This window comes from Epinephelus fuscoguttatus, linkage group LG9, assembly GCF_011397635.1.
Source record: "Epinephelus fuscoguttatus linkage group LG9, E.fuscoguttatus.final_Chr_v1".
Taxonomy (NCBI): Eukaryota; Metazoa; Chordata; class Actinopteri; order Perciformes; family Serranidae; genus Epinephelus; species Epinephelus fuscoguttatus.
The window spans coordinates 5,542,306-5,565,026 of NC_064760.1; the positions used below are offsets into that span (position 1 = coordinate 5,542,306).

Here is a 22,721-nt window from a genome sequence, read left to right on the forward strand (position 1 = left end):
TCCAGATGTGTATATGGGTACCGTGCCATGTATTGCTATTTGTTGTGTATGTTATTTGTCTTTATTTAATTTAAAAACACACAAAAAAGATACAGTCACATCACAAATGTTCTTAAAAGTTCCTGTAAGTTCCTGATCAGTATGCCAGATCTGAAAACTTTCCATTTCCACCACTGACTGTATCAAAACCTAAAACCCTAAATTGTTATACACCAATAAAACACCAGGGTGTCTGCAGGTCCTCAAATAGTCTTAAAATATTCTACTTTAATTTTTATAACTATTAGACCTTTCCAAAATCATTCAATAGTTTATTTATCAATCTTTTGATTTCTTTTTGTCAAAATGTGTCAGGGTGTTCTGTGTGAAAGTCCAAATTTCTGATGTTACAAATCCTTTAACGTAACACTGAACCTACATTATACCTTCACTTACCTGTTGACAAAATGTAGATTGACCTAACTCACTCCAATATGCTTACATCTACATAAATCCTGGGACCACATGTATACTACTTAACTTCACCCGCAGTGCTTGAATAAAAACTATGATTTTCCCCCAAAAATCTGGTTTAAAATTATCTGGAAAATGTAAAAAGCATTAAATGTGAGGGTCTGATACCTGTAGACACTCGAACACTTGAAAAACCAGACGATGTAGAAATATCTGAAATTGTCGATTCATACTTACGGACATACATACATGCAGGAAGTTGTCCTCCCACCCGTCTTTTCATGTCTTACAAGCCAGTTACTCGTGTAACCCATGATGATGTTGTTGATGCGTTATCCAGGATTAGTGAGCGTTCTTTTTGCGCTGCAGCTCTCTGAAGAAACCCTCACTGATAGACACCATACAAGTGAAACCAGCTGCACAAATCTAAAGAGTTTATTTTGGCAGCACCAACAAGACGACTTCTGTTCTCGCTGTTTGTTATTCTCGGTGTCAGATTGCTCAGAGAAGGTGTGAAGGTGACTGATGTTTGCAGTTCATCACCACATGATACATGATACAGTATTAGAAGCAGGAGAGACACATGAGTGTAACACTATGACATACTTTATCTGGCACTTATAAAACAATCTGCCAGAAAACATGCTAACAAGTGTTTGTAATGAGCTGAATAAGTCAAGTACAAAGTTTAATTTTCATGACAGTGCACAGGAGCACCATTAGTGCTGAGGGTGTCCTGTAGTGAGACCGAATGATTCCCATGTTGTGTCATTAAACATGGGAAGGTATTGTAATCCCAGTGTTGTAATTGGATGCAGGCTTATGGCCACACATGACCATTTAAAACCATCCTGGTAATCTCCTTTCTTTTCTCAGACACCTGGAGATTTGGTTAGTAGGACAGAGGGATTACACTCTGCGGGAGACAACACAAGGACTTTAACAGGTAGGACTGTTTACATTTTATTACATCTGTAGGACAGATAACTTTACTGATAACCTTCTATGTGAAATACCTTGAACATGGAGGGGACAGTAAACAGTAACAAGAAGCATTAGATAAGAACTCACTTGTTTACACCTGTCTACAGTACTGACAGGTCAAACCAATTGCCAGGAATAATTTGACCGTAGCGATAAGGTTGGTATTTTTCAGTCTAGACCCAATTTTCTGATGTTTTTGTGTATACGTGACTAAAGCAGGGGTCGGCAACCTTCACTGTCAGAGGAGCCATTTTTGACCTGGAATCATTTTTTAAAATCTGTCTGTAACCACAAAACATATCAAGCCTTATAATGAGCCTATAAAATCTAAATTAGCCTGTCAACATTACAAATAAGTCACTGAGCATCCAGGTTTTACCACCAGGCGGCACTGCAGTGGGCTACTTATGATTATGTGGAATTTAAACTTTGCAAAGTTGGCAGTAAAAGCAAACAAATGTTGTCACACACAATTAAATTCTGTTTCCCAAGCTTTTCTTTTTTTTGGATTTGAAATCCAGAGCTAGACAAGATAGGGAGAATCAAGATTACCGTCGCCATCGCCCATGAGATTTGGCAAAATGTAGAGGAAAAGACGCCACTCTGAAAACGGTTGATGCATATATTAGTTGCTGAAATGTTAAAACTTTGGTGTATAGGCTACCAAATTAAACTGTTTTTGTCAAAGCCAAAGGGAGCCGCTGGAGAGGGACTAAAGAGCCGCACGTGGCTCTAGAGCCGCAGGTTGCCTTCGACTGGACTAGAGCAAACATATTTTCACATCTAACTGAGAGAATAAGCTTTCTTTCACAGCAGACATTTTGACTTGTCAGTCGGACAGTCACAGGTGTTACCAGGACCCTGAAATCAAAGCAGCTGAATGGAACTCAGCCATCATTTATGTCATTATGTACACCTGTGTTGCTCCTGTGACAAGTCAAAATGTCCTCTGTGAAATAGGTCTATTAAGAGTTTATTTCAGCCAAACCAGAGCAGGTGATTATTGGAACAGTGAAAAGACGAACAAGGCTGTTGTTGTGAGTTTTATTTTATTTCTGTGGACTCTGAATTAAGTGTGTTTCATGATAGTAAAATTACTATTTATTTAAACAGAGTTTGGTAGGTTTGGCGGTAGTCATTTTGGGGTTGTTTCTGGTTAAATAAAAAGGATCTTCAGGCCTGTCTTTGTTGGGATTCGTCCCATAATTTGTCAGACACTTAACATTATAATTTAAGGTCAGTGGCAAAAGGAAGCACTTTTTATTTGATGTAAATGTACAGTGCAAACATGACCTAAGTAGTTATGTTGCGGCCTATTTCGCTGCTTCTGGCTGCAGAGATCTCGCTTAACATTGGACCAGTGTCAAAATTTGTTGTTCCCATTCGTCATAGGCACAATTTTTGTGTTTTAGTTACCTCATAATATGCCGTTTTTATCGACTTACGGAGCAGGTCCCCTTCCACGGATTCCGCCATGTTGTTTGTACAATGGCCTTGAGCAGACAAATCGAACACTAGCTCTAGATTGGGCTGTTCACATTTACTCGTTAGCCACTATACTGTAGTTCTCCTACATGCTTAGCACACAGGAGAAGTTTTAGGTCTGCTACTGTACCTCACCGCTACATACTACTAAATCCTACACACTAGGTCTTTCAGTAAAAGGTTTTTGTCAGTGGATCAGTTTTTGGTGATACGTCCAGCATCAGTTTCTGAGAAAATGTTGAACTGAAGGTGTTTTGCATTTATCTTTCCCAACCAGACGTGTTCCACATTTGATTTGAATTGCTAACCATCCAGCCCTGAGCATCTCTACCATCTGTCCCCTGTCAGCAGCAGCAGCAGCCATGGTGGACGCAGCAGCAGCAGAGCAGTTCCTGGATGCCAACCCGCAGTTCGCCAAGCAGTACTACGACATCAACTTCCGACCCAAGGTCATCTCAGACCTGCTTGACAACAACCGCAAGGTGATGATGGACGTCAGCACGTTTCACGACATGTCCACGGTGGACGAGAGTGAGGTCCTCTTCGATCTGGTGCGGGACATCCAGGACAACCTGAATATGGAGAAGGCCGTCTTCAACCTCATGAGACACCTCAGCTTCATTATGAGGGCCGATCGTATGAGTTTGTTCATGTACCGGCAGAGGAATGGAACGGCCGAGCTCGCAACCAGGTTACTGGGGATTTCTTTTGGAGTTTTTTTTTTTTTCTCTTTTGATAAGGTCTCACAGAAAGGATCATGATTACTAAAACAGAGGTTATTTATTGTAATTTTAAAGATTTATTTCATATCTGATTGCATGAACTACACGTTGGTCTCATGAAAAGTAAGCAGTAACAGATTAGCCTGGGACACTAAACATTATAGATGGAAATTAGTCAGATAAAGAAACTAGCAGTGGAATATTTTTTTCTGTATTGTAGAAATCTTATCATGAATTGGACAGTTGGGTTGTCAGAGTTTAATTTAAAAGCCCATTGTGTTGGATTTAGGGGGATATACTGGCAGAAATGGAATATAATGCAGTAAGTATGTTTGATTCAGTGTATAATCACTAAATAATAAGAATAACTAAAGCTGTGAGGCACGATGAACAGGCCCTCGCACCTCTGCGCAACTCAGGGGTGCTGCCAGGACGCTGACTGATGCTGCTGTTCCTTTCTTTGAAAGTCGGGCCTTCTCTGCAGTAGTGAGATGTTATATCCTTCATAGAGTGTGGGCGTTGGAGTGATCTATTTCACATTTGGTACCACTTCCTGTGGCGCTGCAGGACACATTAATTATATGTCATGTTGTTGTACATCAATTGTTGACCCCACTGGTAAATTTCATGTAAACCAAAAGATAAATGTCTGTAAAGACATACGTCCTGTTGCCAGAATGTAGTTCAGTCCTGGAGACTTATAAAACGTGAAATTTGGGGAAGCTTGGACAAGGTACTCAGAAGTTACAACTTCCTGTTTGCTGGCAAAACCTGGAAGTTTGACGCCTTGCCACGGTTACACAGTTGGAGGAAAAATCAAACTTGGAATAACTTTTGATGCGAAAGGACTTTAGATGTTACAGCCAAAATCTGACGTCAATCAGATGAAATCTGTGGGAGGAGATTGTTAAAGTACGACCCCTGGAAATGGCTAAAAATGAAACATTAAACTCAAAATGGCTGACTTCCTGTGGAGTTTAGGGCATGGCTCCAAGAAGCTTTTTGTATGTTTTTGGATGTTACATATGGCTACAAATTTTCTTACCTCTAGGTGTAAAGTTTGACGAGCAGAACAGTGTTGGAGAAACACTGAACTGTAACGTGAAGCTGCTTTACTCCTTTATTCAGTTTTTAGCAGTTTCAGTCAGCGTGTCTGTTTGTTTTGGAGAGGAAGAGACCTCTGTGGATAATTTAGCGCCTGGTAAAAACCTCCTGAATGATGAACACTAAGGAATTTTGATTGGGAGAAGTTTCAGCTGGTTGCAGTCTGCAGACTTCATCACTACACACTGCTCCTTTAACTGCCTTGATCCATTTTCTGTGGAAGCGTAGAGGTGGCTTTTATGAATTGATGCCATCTGGTGCGATTAATTGCAGCCCACAGCAGAGTGTGAAACCAGTATTTGTCCCCAAGACTGTGGGTTTGTGGTGAGTGGCTGGAAAAAACATCATCGTGCTGTGTGAGATTTTCATGCCAGTGTTGGTGATGTTTTCCAAGATCAGGTCTTTTTTTCGTCCCTCATTAAATAGCCTAAAAAGCCTAAAAATGTATCATCGCTCAGGCAGGAAAAGCAGCAATGTCTCAGTAACAAACATCTGCTTTTTGTGGCACTATCCCCACCAATGGGTCACTACAAAACACCCATGTTTGGAAACAAAGCGATGACTTGCTGAGGTCTGCAGTTTGGCAGCCATTTTACCTACAGTAGCTAACATTTCATCTGCCTTCCCTTTCTCGCCTGTCCAACACTTAAACTTAAAACTGTTGCGGTAGTTGATGAGCTGTGTTTCACTATGAGATAGATGGGTAGCTTACCGAAGAGGAAGTGGGTATACTGGCCTTTATATTCCAAAGTGGGTATAAAGTTAACAGAAAGAGGTGGGTATATATTGTATACCTGCGTATACCCTCCACTGCACCAGCAAGATTATTATTTTGTTCATTTAGAAAAACAGGACAAATATTTTTTCCTCAAATGAAGACATTACACTTCCAAACTTAACCTTGCAGAACCCCACACTGTAAGTTTTACATCCAAACTGCTTCCTGTTTCTATTTGCTTTTCATCCATCTTATGATTACCTGGTGTGGAAACATTCCTGTCACTTTGCCAGCGTGGAGCACATTGCTGACATTTTCAGAAAAATCTTCAGGGAACCGTATTGAATGAACACAGATGCTGTGTTTTTTTAGCAGCACACAGTTCCAGACACTCACATTTGGCAGCTTAATTAAATTAGAGAACGTTAGCTGAGCATTTCTGCTTCTTTTGTACCTTTGCAATAATGCAGTTACACATTTTCATGCCCCGATAGAAGCCCACTACAGCCAGACCCCTCATGTTGACAGCTCCAGTGGTGATTTAGGGTGTAGTCGCCTTGCTCAAGGGCACCTTGATAAGTGTCATTTGCATTTTCTCTCTCGTTTGTCCGAAGGCAACACTTTAAAATAACCTGTTTGAGTTAAAAATGCTTTAGTTGCATCGCACATTATGATTTGATTTGTTTATCTTTACCTCCAGGTTATTTAACGTCAATAAAGATTCGGCGTTTGATGACTGCCTGGTGCAGCCAGACAGTGAGATTGTGTACCCGCTGGATATGGGTATTGTGGGCCACGTGGCGACCAGCAAGAAGATGGTCAACGTTCCAAATGTTTCTGAGGTAAATGCATGTGGATATTGTGTGTGTTTTGTGTGTTCAGTGTTTAGTAGTAATGTTGCATTAACCTGGGAATCAGACACACATTAATAGTTCAAGTATTCATAGAAAAAAACGTTCCCTCACGCACATTTAAAGATACAGTCTGCGACATTTTTGGGCTGAAACGACTAAAAACAGCTAGACCTGTGTTATATAATGTTTCTGAGTTGTGTACTTACATTATCACAAATGTTTCCAACTATGGTTAAACTCAGAGAAATCTGTCATTTTATTCAAGGCTTTTCAGTTGGTTGCCTTTCAATGGCGTCACGTCCCCTTTACCCCCTCTAGTCGCTCTAACTTCTTTAAAAGCACAGGAAACACGATGATAGATCATGAGGAAGTGAGGATTTTTTTCTGCCACACAGCATCATTTCTTCATTTAGTGCATGCCACTTTGCAACACAGTAATCCACTACTATATTTGAATAGTATTACAGTATCATTCTAGCTTACTATAATGTGCTACTGTTACAAGTGGCTCTTGCCATCCACATCCACATTATATCCACGTTATAATGTTACAACAATGTTCAATACACTCATGAAGTTAATTTTTGTGTGACTCTAAGTGCTATATCGTGGGCAACTGGACATGCTTGAGTTTCTTGAAGAGGCTTCTTCAGTTCTGACTGACTTCTTGGATGAGATGTGAAACACCTTCAGGAAACTCAAGCAGGTCCAGTTGCCTACGATACAGCACTTAGGATTGCTTTATTGTGAAAGGTTACAGTCAGCATTTATTCTAGGGACAAATGACATTTGACTCTGCAGTAGTCAGCTCTGATTGGCTGCGGCTGATCGGAGGTGGAGCCAATAAATCAGTTGACAGTAGTGCAAACATGACATCTGAGTTTTGCTCCTTTTCAAGGAGGTGCTAATTTTGGTTGAAAATTAGCACATATATCCTTCCTTCCTGTCACACAGCACAAAAATTAAACATTAACATCCACAGTAACATGTAGAAAAAAAATAAGAAACAAACAAGCTTAAGGTGGACTCCACAGGCATAAGTCTCAAGTATGTCTTGTGACGTTGTGGGGCATTGGTTAATCAGGAAAGATGACTTTGCTTTTTTCCGTCTCCTCACAATGGCAGCATTATCATACAATTTGTAGATGTTCATCAAAGAGGAACTACGCAGGCAGAACTACTGTGGTTTTATGAACAGACGGTACAGTACAAATGGTTACCTAACAGCAGACCTTTTTCTGTCAGGTAGCAGACGTGGCCACAGAAAAGAAGCTTAATTTGACAGTGAGGGCCGCTGCTTTCAGGAGCAATGGAAAGTTAAATGCATTTTCACTGAAAGAAGAAACAGTCACATTTGTCTCGGTTTATTTGAGTGTGTATGTTTTTAATAACCACCTACTCTTATATTGTTATAACTCTGGTTTTGAAATGTTTCGTCTTCAGATTATTTATTTTTGATATTACTTATATTATTATGATTGTGTAATTATGATTATTGTAGGCACTATAGTTTTTGGAATTGGGAGAGAGTTGTTTATGTTTACTGATATTTTTGGACTGTCTTAGACCATAGGAATAACATGTATGTTACATCTAGTGCAATTAAGATGGGTCTCTACATTTTGAATCTGGTAGACCTCACTGAGAATTCAACCATTTTACCCTGTGTTACTGACTTGTTCTACATTTTGACTTTCACAAAATCTAAACCTGATTAGTCATGTAAAAAAAATCAGTGAAGTATAAATAGCACTGTCTGCACAGTCAACATTCAAATCCATTTTTTGCCTGTCTGCTGTTGCTCTGTCTCTGTTTGACCACCAGATGGCGACTTGAAACCACAGTGTCCCCCTCCACTAATTCCCTCCATCCAAAGCCAGCTCAATCTCATTACAGCCAATACCTTTGACATTTGAAAATGGCTGGCAAGCTTATTCCCACGTACACTTCAAGTTTGCCACGCTACTGCAGGTCCACTCACTTCTCCTCCGCCTCCTCCTTTCCTGCAAAGTCCTGCACCAACTGATATTGTGACATTTACACTTAATAAGGCAGCGGCCCACTCCGCATAACTGATGGATTACAAGCCCTCCTCTGTATCAGTTCAATCACTTCGTTTCATGGGAGATTAGAAAGCTCAGCTGCCGATGTACAAACAAAACAGACCCGGGTCGATTGTTCCCGTTTGGTTTTTATCGGTTCTGTTGCCAGGCCGGCCTGTTGTGCCTTCGCTGTGAGCCGCAACACAACAAACATCATTGCGCTGTTCAAAAAGCCCCCTCTGTCCGTCACGCCGCAGCTTCATACAAACACATGAAAGCAGGATGGGAAATGTGGCAAGTGGAACGATATCAAAGCCTCCAAGCCTCAGTCTCCCCGGTCGCAGCGAAGGAACGGCTAATGTTTCCCTATAATTGGTTGGCTTTATGATGCTAATGCACTGAGGATGGCCTTTCAGAGTGATGCAGAGGCTGCGAATCACTGTCTCTCACACTCTATTCCCATCCCAGTCCAATCCACTGCAGGCTGGTCAGCCAGTCAGGATCCTTGTAGGTGGAAGGTGGGGATTATAATGTGTCACTGGGATTACGTAGTGAGCAACAGCTGGCCTCATTTCTCCCCGTTCTTCTGTTCCTGCCTCCTTCAAAGTGAATTCACAAACTGTTAACTCTGAATGTGTATTTGAGGTGTGGTTCATCGAGGGGTGTGTGTGTGAGGAAGGTGGAGAGTGTCAGTGGGGGAGGCTGCCGATGAAGCCGGTTAATCTGTCCTGAATTAGAGCGATCCCAGATTACTCCCAGAGGTCACACAGGCTCGGAGCCATTTTTACAGACTCAGCACATGAACACACCTTTAATCTATTCTGTTGCAGCGTATTGTTCCAGCGTGTTGAGTTTTCTTTAGGGGAGCAGCGACACCTCGGCATCTACCTAATGTGTCACAACCTGAGAAACTAAATGCACCAGGGAGGAAATTTATGTATGATTTATATTTGCAGATTATATATTGAATTATTTACACATTTATTGCATATGTATGTTTTTATTATTTATTTATAAATTACATGTTATGCATTTCATTTAAGGAAGAGGAAGTGTCCCACGGCACATTTACAATATTTATTTAACAAATGATCGTATAGATTTAAAATAGCCTACAGTGACAATTATTATGAGTCTAATCAGGGACTGTAGACTTTCTGTTTTGGAATAGATGCATGAGTTTCCTATCTACATAGATGTTATACGTCTTCCCAGCAAAATCAAGCTGGAATAGTTAAACAATAAAGATCTGCACACATTAACAGTATATCTAAATACATAATTTGTGTTTTTGTTTTTACACCAGAATAAAACCTGTACTTAGATTATGTTTCTAAAGTGTAGAGCTGCTTGGCAAAGGTCAACGCAAAGCTTCAGCTGAGGATAACAAGCAGGATGAAGACTTCTCTGGGCTTTAGTGGGGTCAAAGGTCAGCCAATAACAAGCTGTCAAACTGCCCAGATCTTTGGAACGGGTTTATTTGTAAGCTGTGTGCGGCTGCGGTTGAATCAGCTACTGTGTGGTGCTGATCCAGGATCAGCGTTGTCTCTCTGGTAGTGATTTTCCCTCTTCATTTCCTGGACTACTGCCACACCTCAGGCAGTCTCCTACATAGTGAGGGAAAACTTTAGATGTTAGTAAGTACAAAAGATGATTTAGTGTTTTAGTTGGTGGTGCAGGAAGAGAGCCGCTGTAATCCCAGTACTGAAGCTCAAACAGATGCACAAATTAGAATAAATCCAAGAAGACACAAGGGAGGACTGTACTTCAGTGGAACATATTGCACTTATTACTTTACTACATTTTGTCACACACACATTAAATGATCGAAAGCTCTTTTTTTGCCCCAGGATATGTATCTGCACCTGGGTAGGAGGAGAGGATGTGCTGTCCAGATTTCTGTGCTCAGCATGTGCCAGCAGCAGTTTCAAAAGGAATACGTCACCCCACAAATGTACGAAATGTATATTAGTTATTCATCCATTATACATTAAATTTGAGAAAACAAAACCCTGTTTTTCCTCACATGCCTCCAGTGAACGAAGATCCAAAATTGTAGCAAGTTCTTGATGAATTAAAATAAATGGGGTCTGCTTTTAACAACAGCAGAACTATATCAAATCATCGTCTGTCACAAACTCACACAACTTGTGCATATCATCATGCGAGGGGTGAGTTTTGAGCCTAACCCAGAAAATGGGTAGCTAGGCATGCCAAATATTTTTTTATAATCTACAACCTTTCTGTATTATCATTAACAATGTCCACATTTCGAATGAGCTTGTCTTATCAAAAGTTTCCGCTTGATGGGTCCCACATTTTCTGGCGTCTGAGCAGAGGCACACTTGTCGCACCGTGTCAGTGAGCAAGTTGGAGCTATTTGAAACTGACCTGGACAATTTTCTTGCTTGATTCAATGCTATGGATGAGTGCTGGCTCCACCGCTATCAGCCTGAAACAAAAAAACAGTCAAAGCAACGGAAGCATGCGTCATCTCCCACGCCGAGGAAGGCTAAGGTCACGCCTTAGCTGGGAAAGTGATGGCATCATTTTTTTGGGATTCCCGAGGGGTGGTGTTGATTGATTTCCTTGAAAGGGGTCATACCATCACCGGAGACTGTTACCCTAACCTACTGAAATGCCTCAGAGAAAATCAGAGAAAAGAGCCGAGGAATGCTGACCAGAGGAGTCTTCTTCCACCATGACAATGCTCTAGCCCACACCTCAGTGGTTGCCATGTCAACATTCCATTACTGAAGGTTCCAACTTCTTCCTCACCCACCCTATCTACCAGAGCTGACGCCCTCGGACTTCTACTTTCTTCCCCATCTTGAAAAAAGCTCTAGCCCCTGAGGCGGATTATGTTGAAAAATATAAACACTGAAAAATATGTATCTTGTTTTGTTTCCTTGAGGCTCAAAACTTTTCAGTCACCCCTTGTAGACTGTAAAAATAATGGACGTAGCCACTGTGACTTCACCCATTGGTTTTAAAGCCTCAAGTTCGGTATTTCGGCCATTGCCATCTTGGTTGTTTTGAGCCAGAAGTGACTATATTTGGGCGAAAAGCTGGTGCAGTAGAGGAGCAAAGTGTGGATCTGACTGAGAGGCCCAGTCGGCAGACAGCCTGTCACTCAAAGCAGCCCACCCTTAGTAACCTAAACTTTAAGTCTTAATAATATGTAGACAGCTGAGTTATATAGAAGTACCAGGTTGTAAACATGTTTATTTCCACTGTAAAGTTGGACATTTTAACATTGAGGGGTCTGTGGAGATTGACTTGCTTCTGGAGCCAGCCTCAAGTGGCCATTAGAGGAAGTGCAGTTTTCGGCACTTGCATGTTGTCTTCATTTTTCAGCCCTGAAGGAAGGTTGGCGCCCAGCTACACCTCACATTGTGTACATACTTAGTCAGAAACTCTTTTAAGTTGAATCTTTTTGCAGGAAGTATTGAGTGCTATTAAAAGTAAGTATGCATGATTTTATTGACAAAAAAAAGGTAATAAATTGGGACATTTGTGTATTTTTTGACATAGAAACGATCTTGAATCTCACAGTAGGATACTATCTGTATTTGAATAAAGGTGACACCATCTCAGCCAAATGTCCTGCATTTTCCTCAAAAGACGCAACGCCGCCTTTTTGGAAAGTTCTGATTATACGACTGGAAAAATGAGACTTGGGTTATATTGCAGGAGTTGTGAGTGTCTATAGATGTTTTAATTTAGCTTTACTGTTGTTAAACATAGATCCTCATGACTTTAATTTATCAAGAATTTGTTTCCATTTGTGGATTCTTCATTCATCGTGGAGGCATGTGAGAAAATCTTTTTTTTTTTGTATGAGTTCAACATAACACGAGGTCAATGATGTACAAATGGTCATTTGAAGGGTGAAATATTCCTTACAGGTTTCTGAGGCACAGGGATGAAACATTAATAATGTAAATGTTTTACTTTGAGGACTTTTCTCCTGTGGGTGAGTGTGAGGTTGGTAGGTGGGGCAGATAAATCAGTAGTGCAGTAGTGATTTCATAAATCGGCTAGGCTGATATATTGGCCGAAAGTAGCACATTAAAGATTGCCCAATATGTCAACTGAATGCTAAAGATATGTTTAAGTGCTTGAGACAGTTTCAACATGCCATTGTTTGTCCATCAGAGAGCAGTGACACGTTTATTTTTCATCTCTAAAATTTCCAGCTCAGTTCTTGGCTGCTGTTAAAAGAAAAAACCTCACATTTTGCCTCACCCAAACTCAGGACTCAGTCACCAATTCTGATCCCCCGGAGGGCCGCTCTCTGTAGATTTTTGTTCCTTCTTGGCAGTTAATGAGCCGCTCTTCTTCTGCTTCACCCCTGGAGGAACACAATTGATGACCCCTGCTGTACATGAGGAGCAGTAGGTGGAGTGCAGCAGGGAGGGCCTTGAGTTTGTGGATAATGGAAAGCCTTTGCCAGCAGCGTTTATGGATGGAAGTGGTGTGTTCATCAGAGCTGAGTCTGGGAGTTATGAAGGATGCAGGGGCAAAGAGCAGACAATTAAATACAATCACTCTCCCTCCTTTCTCTCTATAGAGCCCTCATTACAGTGAATTTGTGGACGAGCTGACCGAGTACAAGACCAGGAACATCCTCGCTGTCCCCATCATGAACGGTAAAGACATGGTGGCCGTCATGATGGCCATCAACAAGTTGGACGAGCCTTGCTTCACTACGAAGGATGAAGAGGTACCCCTAACTTTTTTTTGCAAGTACTCTAATAATTTAGTCTGATTCATTAAATATGGAAATTCTTAACATGCCCGTCCCTTATATGGAGCAGATTCAATGAATTCTAACTGTTGAGTCAGAAATGGGTGTGAACTATACTGATAGATTCGTTTTAAGGAATTATAAGACTAAAGCACTTTACAAATGGCCTCATGGGGTTCTATTTGCAGTAAAACATGTGTATCAAAGACCCCATGGCCTAACTTTCCACTAAATTTTATTCCAAACAGCATCAAGTCCATGTTTTATATCTGACTGAAACAACTGATGTGAATGTATTTGCATAAACCCATCAGCCATGTGTTGGGTCCGTGCCACAGCCCTCCTGCTGCTCTGGCCTGCAGCAGCAGCTGTTGTACAAGTCACCTAAATTCAGCTGATGTATTGCTACACAGATCGAAAGCCTCCCAAATCATAACTAACAATTCTGAAATAACACTGCCTGTTTCTCACTGCCAAAACAATAAAAACATGATGTGAAGTTTAATCACAAAGGCAGTCAGATGCTTAAGTTGTGAATTATTTCCTTAATTAAAGTGTGGCCACTGCCAAGCAATACTGGAGCTGCCCGAAGGTGTGTAACAGCAGCTGAAACGCCTGTGTGGCATAAGAGAGAATAAGGGATGCATGATATTGGAATTTTTGTCGATATCTGATATGCCGATTTGTAAAAACCTTTTTGACTGACAACCGAAACCGATATCTATATATCCACTTTTTTCCCACCTAACTTTATTGATCATCAAGTCTCTTCTGTAGTGGAATTAACATCATATTATACATGCATACTCTTATTGTGACGGCATGTTGGCCGATTCTTATAGTACATTTAGAAGCTAATATCAGCTGATACCGATGACGTGCCAATATTATCATGCATCCCTTAAGATAATTTTACCTTTTGGGTTAATACCACCTGTCAAACATAGCACTTTGAACCATATATCTCTCGGCAATGTTACGCCCCACCCTTTGGCAGCCCTGTGGAATGAACAAAACTCCAACACTGACCCAAAATAACCACAAAAGACATCTTAAAACAATCAGATCCATGGGATTCATAAACAAATAAACAAGCAAACAAGACAAAAATAATCCCAGGCTGAGAAGCAGCAGGACCAGCAGTCCCTACACCAGAGGCCTCTCTCTTCTGCCCTGGCACAGGAACTCTTAAGCTCCTCCTCCTCCATGCCTGGTGCAATGCACCTCATTAAGTAATGCTGCACACCTGGGCAGATCTACAGTGGAGGGAAAATGGACAGCAGCACAGAACACACACCCCTGTAACAGCAATTTTTGACTAAATAATGAAATATCTGCTGAGTCACCTGCTCTGACTGATGGCACAAAGATAAACGTGTATCACATAAAACTGAATTTTATAATGGTTATTGCTGGGCCTCTGTATGTGTGCAGTATGTGCAGTAAAAACATATATTTAAAGTCATTCACACAAAAGTGTAGTGTGCATCAAGGAACCAGTTATGTCTTAAAGAGGTAATCACATCAACTGCTCAGTAGGGTTGCAGCGACATACCGGTTTCAAGGTACACTATGTTAATAAAGTTGACGCTTATCATATCTTGTACATTTGCTAATTTGCCATATAAAAAAAAGAAGCAACTGGACTTAAATCTCCCCTTTATTTTGGTTATTTTTAAAAGGGGATATTTTTTACACATACTTTCATTAACAAAATAGTTTCAAGTTTCAATTATAGTAATAAAACATTTGTTCAACCAACAATAAACCTCCTGTTTTCATTCCTTTAAGAGTCATTCTGACTGATAATAAGATAAATTCTGTATGATACCATGAAACTGATATTTTCTGAGACGATTATTGTTGTGTGAAAATCTCAAATCATTGCAACCGTACTTCTCAGTGTTCTGCAAAGCAGCTCAAAGTGTGTGTTGTTTTCTTCCAGACCCTGAACAAGTATCTCAACTTTGCCAACCTTGTCCTGAGAGTCTTCCACCTGAGCTACCTGCACAACTGTGAGACCAGGAGGGGACAGGTGAGGCTACTGAGCACGAAGCACTTCATATACTCTTTACCTTGGCGTCGGAATTAGCCTTGTTGTTTTTAATGAGTATAGTCTCAGGGTGTGTTCACATGCATTAAGGGTTTCACAGAATCATCAACTCTCAAAATCACTAGTTGACACTGTGCATTGTTGATGACTGATCGTTCATCTGAGGTTTTAGCACAGTTTGGTAATAAAGCAGTGGCAACACATCTACAGCAGGCATGCAGCTGGGGGAAGTGTGGGTAGACAAGACACTGGAGACGTCTTGAAGAGCTGCATCATTTATTAGCGCACAAACTGTAAACTCTACTGTACATTCACTTGATACAGTCACTGCTAAATTTAAACTCTCCTCTGCTTCTCTTCTGTCTTCTGCTTTCTCCACATTCACCGTTACTCTTTCCATCTTTTACATACACTAAATACTGGTGCTGCTATTCTCCAAATGATCCACGCTACTCTTACATTTCTTTGAACAGTTATGTTCTACCTTATGCCATGCTAAATGAACAGTATTCAAGATATTTAGAGAAGGAAAGATTCACCTTATTCTGACAAGAATGCAGTCGCGTTGTTACTGCAGTCAAACAGATCTCCAGCTTTGACCATAGATATGTATAAATGTATAAATATGGATGCTTCCGTGACAGCACCCATTAGTTTGTGGGTTCCCATTTTGAATCCTTGAGTTTGCCGTTTTTGCTGTTGCTATCTTGGATTTTTCGAGCCAGAAGTGACTATATTTGGAAGAGAGTTTTGACCTGTGGAGGAGCAATGGCTACTAAAATGGAGTAGAATGCCAGAGCAGCTTTCTCACACAAGGCATTTGATCTGGTCCACTTGTAAATGCTGCCGTGAGAACACGAACCAACTCTAGGTAATTATACAACTTTGGAACAAAATTAGTCCCTAATTCGGACCAAAGCAAGACAACTCTAGGTCTGAAAGCACCCTAAGAAATGACCGTTAGATAAAAGGAGGATTTCGAAGTTAAACCTGGGGGTCTGTGGTGCGCATGAACTCTGAAACTGTTTTTTGTACTGTATTCTGCTCTTTTGTCCAGGTGCTGCTGTGGTCAGCCAGCAAGGTGTTTGAAGAGATGACAGACATAGAGAGGCAGTTCCACAAGGCCTTGTACACAGTCAGAGCTTTCCTCAACTGTGACCGTTACTCTGTGGGCCTGCTGGACATGACCAAGACTAAGGTGGGTTACCATGGATACACACTCCGAGTCAAGGATAAGCTGGAAAACACACAAGACAATTAATAAAGAGGTCAGCAAGCAGCACTGTAGCCCACTGTTTGTAGATCCATCTGTGCTGCACTGCTTTAAACTGTCAAGTTGCCTTAAAGGTACACTCACTTCCAGGTTTAGGGAACATCTGTCATTCCATCCATTATCTGTAACTACTTATCTTATTCAGGGCAGGTTTAGGGAACAGCTCAGCTAAATTAAGTTTTAAGTTTAAAGGCGCTGTATGTAAGAATGTGGCCAAAACGGTTACTGCACTCAAATTAAAAATACTGCCACGAGTCATGTCCGCCCCCCCTCCCCTAAAGATTCGAGGTTGCTGCTCTGTGCTGATTTGCTGTGCTGTGCTCCAGCGTCCGGCAAAAATAGAACTCCTGCGTATCTGTTGCGGAGGGCTTCGGAGTGCCGCAGCTGAGACGGAGCCAGGACGCAGCACAGCCGCAGCTGGTGGAAACACACACATTGACTAGAATTGAATCCTGTCGGCTCTGCTGCCGTGCCAGAGCGCAGACACAACCAACACGCATCTGGTGGAAATTGGGGGTGATTTGTTTGCCCACGGGCGGCTGCCGTGGCAGGGCCGCGTTGCCGTGTCCTTGATCTTCAGTTCAGTCCAGCGGACTGTTCGAGCAAGTCCGGCTTCTCTGCTGCTAACGCTGCTGCCGGGATACAGCGGAGGAGGAGCCGGCTGCTAATGCTATTTACTGGGACACTGCTAACGCTGCTTGCTGTGCTGCTAACGTTTGTTTCTCAAAAAAATCAGTCGGGGCGATGACCCACCTGCACATGGGCTACAATGTATGATCGAAAATGAGTAACAGTTGAAAGTATTCGAAATGTCCATCCCCGTCTAGCTGTGATGCTAGTTAGCCAAATTTGGCTAAAGCTTACCTGTCGAGGAGAAGAGTAGCCACTTCGACATCCGATCTCAAATTCTTCTCCGCTTTCAACCGTCTTCACCGTTCAAAAGCATCTCCTATATAGACCCTCACTTTGCCTCGAGTTTTGTCTTGGTGTTTTTGGGAATCATAATGAGGTCGTTTGGGTTTAGTCGCAGGCTAGCGTCAGCCATTGAAGCTCAGTCGTAACTGTAACTTCTGCTGAGACTCTACTGACTGTGTGACTGGTAGATGGCGGTGGGTGGCGCAACAGGCCAAAACACAAATTCAAAACATAAACATGATTTGCAGACCGTAATTTTTTTTTTTAAAATGCGAGTATTCTGGCTGTACTATTGTTGTCGGTGAGATCAGTATGTTATATGAACATTATTCCTTATTCTGTGTGACATATTAGGATGATTTTACGACTGTTTGCTTTAGATTTCTCACATATAGCTCCTTTAAGTGTTCAAGTTACTTAAACTTTAATGTGCAAGAAGATTCAGGAGCAGTGATCTGTTTTTATGCCTTTAGGAACGGGCGACAGCTGCAGCCGAAGGAATTATTATTTTTGGGTTGTCCCTCTGTCCATACGTACATATATCTGTCTGTACCATTCTCATAAATGCGATGTCTCAAGAACGCCTTAAGGGAATTAAACTGATTAGATTTTGTGGGTCATAGGTCAAAGGTCAAGGTTATTGTGACCTCACCTGTCTCATACTCGTGAATGTTATATCTCAAGAATGTACAGAGGGAATTTTTTATCAAATTTAGCACTGGACTTAAGATAAATTGATTAGATTTTGGTAGTCAAGGGTCAGAAGTCAAGGTCACTGTGATCTTGTATTTGTTTCATTCGCGGAATATGATATCTCAAGAATACCTTGAGAGTTTTTGTTTTTTTTTTTTCAAATTTGGCACTCCTGGACTCCAGGATCAACTGATTAGAAGTTGCATCTGTTTCATTCTAAATGTAATATCTCAAGAAAACGTTGAGGGAATTTCTTCAAATTTACCAGAAACGTTCACTTGGACTCAACAATAAACTCATTAGATATGGTGGTCAATAGTCAAGGTCACTGTGACCTTGCATCCGTCTCCTTCTTGTAAATGCAATATCTTAAGAATGCATTGAGAGATTTTTTTTTTTTTTTTTTTTACAAATTTAGCGCAAATGTTCTCCTGGACTCAAGAATCAACTGATTAGATTTTGGTAGTCAAAGGTCAAGGTCACTGTGACCTTGCACCCATCTCATTCTTGTTAATGTGATATCTCAAAAACAACTTGATTTTTTTTCAAATTTGACGCAAATGTCCACCTAAAGGTTACTCAAACCTTCATATGCTAATTATGATGAAAATTCACACAAATGTCTAATAAGATAAAATGATGAAGTGCTGACTTTTTATATCCAAATGGTCAAAGGTCATTGTGACATCATAATGTACTGTACAAAACAATTTTTTGGCCATTACTCCACATCACATCTCAGGAACAAAAGGAGAGACGTTTGGTCTGATACTGAATTGGTGTCACTAACCTTGGGTGTCCACCTTGAAACTGAGCTGATTGTAGAGATCTTCTGAGCCGTTGGGGTGAAGATGTGTGTGAAGCATCTATGTCTTCACAGACCTGAATGTAAACTGTAGCTGCAACTTGACTGGTGCACAGAGGCAAACCGGCTTGGCGGTTATTCTAGTTGAAGTTTGACTGCAGCAAAAATCATCACAGAATCCTTAAAGTTTATATTTAGTATGAGACACAAACAACCTTGACATCCTTGGAAAACAGGAACCAGTGTATATAACGATCAACTTTTACAGATTTTAAACGGAATAAATCCATTGCTTGTTAATTATGCACTGTTGTGATTGTACCATTCTCATCCCGACTGAGTCTTGATGAGATCTGTTTCTGTTTCCTCTTTTGGGAGGAGATATTTTCAGACACTCCTTTGGGGTTTCTTTGCCTAATCTGCATTATTTTCCCATCTTGATCTGCTTTTCTTTTGCTTCAAACCTTTGTGTCAGTGAAAGAAGTAACACTTACAGCCATCTTCTGATCGGTGTGGTACGATCCCCATGTATTTGTGATAACTAAACCGTTGTCATAAATACTACTTATTGGCTGTGGCTGTCACCTAATTACAAGCAGCTGCCAGTTGATTCTGAACACCTGCTATCTGAGAACAAACACATGTTGTCTGCCTACACAGATGGCTGTCTGCTAACAACACTGGATTTCATGAATAAAGCACTTAAAAATAAACAAAACTAGTAGCTTAGGTTTGAGTCCGTGTTTTGGAAACTGTGCACTTTGCAACGACAGAACAAAAAATATTACACACCCCTAAGAGGCTGCTGGGATTAGCATTTTTAGGCAGAATGGTGATGCTGGATGTGTCTCCAATTTACAGTAAGTGCATCTAAATAATGAAAGAACAGAAGCAACTGAATCAGCTGTATGTTGCCCTTTACTAAATCTGCTCTCCTTCTGTGTGTGTGTGTGTGTGTGTGTGTGTGTGTGTGTGTGTGTGTGTGTGTGTAGGAGTTCTTCGACCTGTGGCCAGTTCTTATGGGAGAAGTTCCACCATATGATGGACCCAAAACTCCTGATGGCAGGGTGAGGAAATATTAACCACTGCTTCTACAGTTACTGCTACTGTTACTGCTTCTGCTCATTTACTCTAGTGCCACCATCGGGTCAAATGTTCCCTTAAGTGTCACTTATTCATGAGAAGGTTTCTCTGAAACTTGAGCAATAATTGTAGCTTCCCTTTGTTTAGTTTAGTTTAGTTTATTTGCACATGCATGTATAGAAAATACAGGAAAAACAAATTAAAAGTTAAAACATTGGGCAGGAGAGGTTAGAAGCCTCCTTTAAAAAAAACAAAACAATCATACATAAAAAGAAAAGGATAAAAACAAAGATTGCATAATTGAATAAGAGTTCCAGACCAAGAAGTATTGCAGAATTATTGCAGATAAACAATTGACAACAACAACAAATTACAAATAAATCAATGAAGTATTAAGACTCTTTGCAAATTAGAATCCTTTTCAGATGTTTTTTGAATAACAATAATGTAGATGATGATTGTAGCGATGGAAGGAGGTTGTTCCAGATAAACGGTCCTCTCAATTACAATGAATATTAATTACGAGAAGTCCGACAATATGAAAGATGAAGGTCCGTAGAGTGTCTTGTGGAATATGAGTGAATGTCTGAGGAACACTAAAAAAAGTTTAGTAAAACGTTCGGCAAGTCAGGAGTGACAGGTACATATTTACACGAGTACACAAGTCTGGTACATGTTCATATTAAAAATTGATAAAAGTTAATATTTTCTAAAAAGAGAAGCAGACAATTCACATTTTTAGCAAAGCTAGTAACTCTCAAAAATTTATTTTGAATTAGAAAATTCTTATTGAGATAAGTGGGACATGTGGCAGCCCGAGCAATATTTATTACAATACACAACATGAACGGACTCTACTTAAGATACCAATTGACTGCATAGTCTTTTTACAGACAGGTTCAGTAAGGTATTTCCAAGTTAGTTTTTCGTCTACTATGCTTTATCTTGTTATATTTTTTTTTATTTTTGTTACTAAATATCATGAAGTTCGATTTTTCTATATTGAGAGAGTTTTTCCATCCAAAACATTTAGAAATAGAATGATAGCTCTTCATTTGCTTCTTGAATGAGTGTTCTGAAATTTTGATGTGAAGATACCAGACATGTATCATCAGCAAATAAAAAGGCAGTACATTTTTGCAGACCCTAGGTAGGTCATTTATTTAAATCAAGAACAAAAGAGGTCCAAGAATAGAGCCCTGAGGTACTCCACAAAGTAGCTTAGCTCAATTTGAATCATAACTATTAACAAAGACATACTGTTCTCTGTCCCTTAAATAATCAAGCAGCCATTATAAAGCAACACCATGAAAGCCATATTTCTGATGTTGTGATCAACAATGTCAAAAGCCTTTGACAAGTCTTAAGAATATGCCAAGAGTTATTTCTATTGTCTATGGCAAAACTTAAAATTAACAAGCTGCAAAAGAACTTTCGGAAGAACTTTGGATGCGTGCTAAGTCCTGAACTCACCTGCTGTTTTTGGCAGAGGGATACATGTCTATAAATGTACAGACCACAGCAAAAAAAAAAGAAGACGGGAAAATACAAAGGGCAGGGTCTCAGCAGATCAGTAGACTTCCACATACTGTTCTAATACGTGATAATTGAGAGGGATTACTTCTGTATGAGTCTAAACATTACTTTTAAGGAACATCCTGCATAGTCTATCTTTAAATATCTGGTCCACACAGTGTCTCTGATTTTTCTGTTGTGTGTCTCCTCAAGGAAATTGTCTTCTACAAACTGATTGACTACATCCTGCATGGCAAAGAGGACATCAAAGTCATACCGTGAGTCACCACAGAGATCTAGTTTGAAGATACCCTGTGGAGTTTTGACCGATAGCCAAAAAGCAGTGGAGCAGTGGGTCCCTGTTTGTTTGTTCTTGTGCATGTCGACGCTCATGCACACACACACGCAAGCAGGAACGCATCGCACATTCCTGCTAAATGTGTTACACTATTACACTGATGTACAGGAGGCCAAGAAACAAAGCAATACACTCACAAAGGAAGGGAAGAAGAAGACTGTGAGCAAATAAACATGGAAACAATGCAGGTTTCAGAGTGTAGATAAAAATGCAAATGTTGTATGAGGAAGGAAATGCATTCAACCTGTTTGTAAAACCTCAGAGATACAAACACACTGGGGCATATTTAAGGTTTAAACATAAATAAATTCGAGCCATGCTTAACATTGCTTAGTCTTGTTTTTTTTTTTTATCATTTCTATGTTTCCTATTATCCAACACTGCTGCTCTTGTAAACACTCATAACTATTGTCCAAACATTTCACTGCAGAATAATCTCACCTGTGTAAATTGAAAGCCGTGCATACATTATTTGAATTTGAATGATTTTACATAGCATTTATTTCACCCTGTGGCAGAGTCAACAGGAAAGTAATTTACATGATTTTTTTTTCTGGTTGTTGACAAAAGTGATTTTGATAACAATAGAAATTTCTGTTTGTCATGTTGTGTGCATCTTCAGGACTCCTCCGGCAGATCACTGGTCTCTAATCAGCGGTTTACCAACCTATGTTGCTGAGACTGGACTGGTGAGTGTGTGTTTTTCTTTAGAGCTCCTGCCCTTCAAGTTTGCTCTGAGATTTTGAACAGATCTCACAGAATGTGGTGAAATACGCTCAAACTCTCCAGTTTGTGTCACAAGAACATTCTCGCACCATGACAGAATTATCTGGCAGCATTGTGAGTTTCACACTATATTTTTACATGTTTCTCATGTAATCACATAACATTAATTAACTTCTGAAGAGCACAAA

At 40.4% G+C, this 22,721-nt stretch overlaps 1 protein-coding gene across 1 annotated transcript in view; it reads left to right on the plus strand.

Moving 5' to 3' along the window:
• Positions 1-22,721, plus strand: part of pde6a (phosphodiesterase 6A, cGMP-specific, rod, alpha) — a 60,450-nt gene that overhangs the window by 4,780 nt on the left and 32,949 nt on the right. The window contains exons 2-10 of the mRNA XM_049586427.1: positions 1,330-1,399; positions 3,271-3,613; positions 6,167-6,308; positions 12,936-13,088; positions 15,058-15,147; positions 16,223-16,363; positions 19,844-19,918; positions 21,663-21,727; positions 22,430-22,496. Of these exons, the coding sequence (XP_049442384.1) occupies positions 3,285-3,613; positions 6,167-6,308; positions 12,936-13,088; positions 15,058-15,147; positions 16,223-16,363; positions 19,844-19,918; positions 21,663-21,727; positions 22,430-22,496 (1,062 nt within the window). The 5' untranslated portion in view covers positions 1,330-1,399; positions 3,271-3,284. The remainder of the gene's footprint in view (positions 1-1,329; positions 1,400-3,270; positions 3,614-6,166; positions 6,309-12,935; positions 13,089-15,057; positions 15,148-16,222; positions 16,364-19,843; positions 19,919-21,662; positions 21,728-22,429; positions 22,497-22,721) is intronic.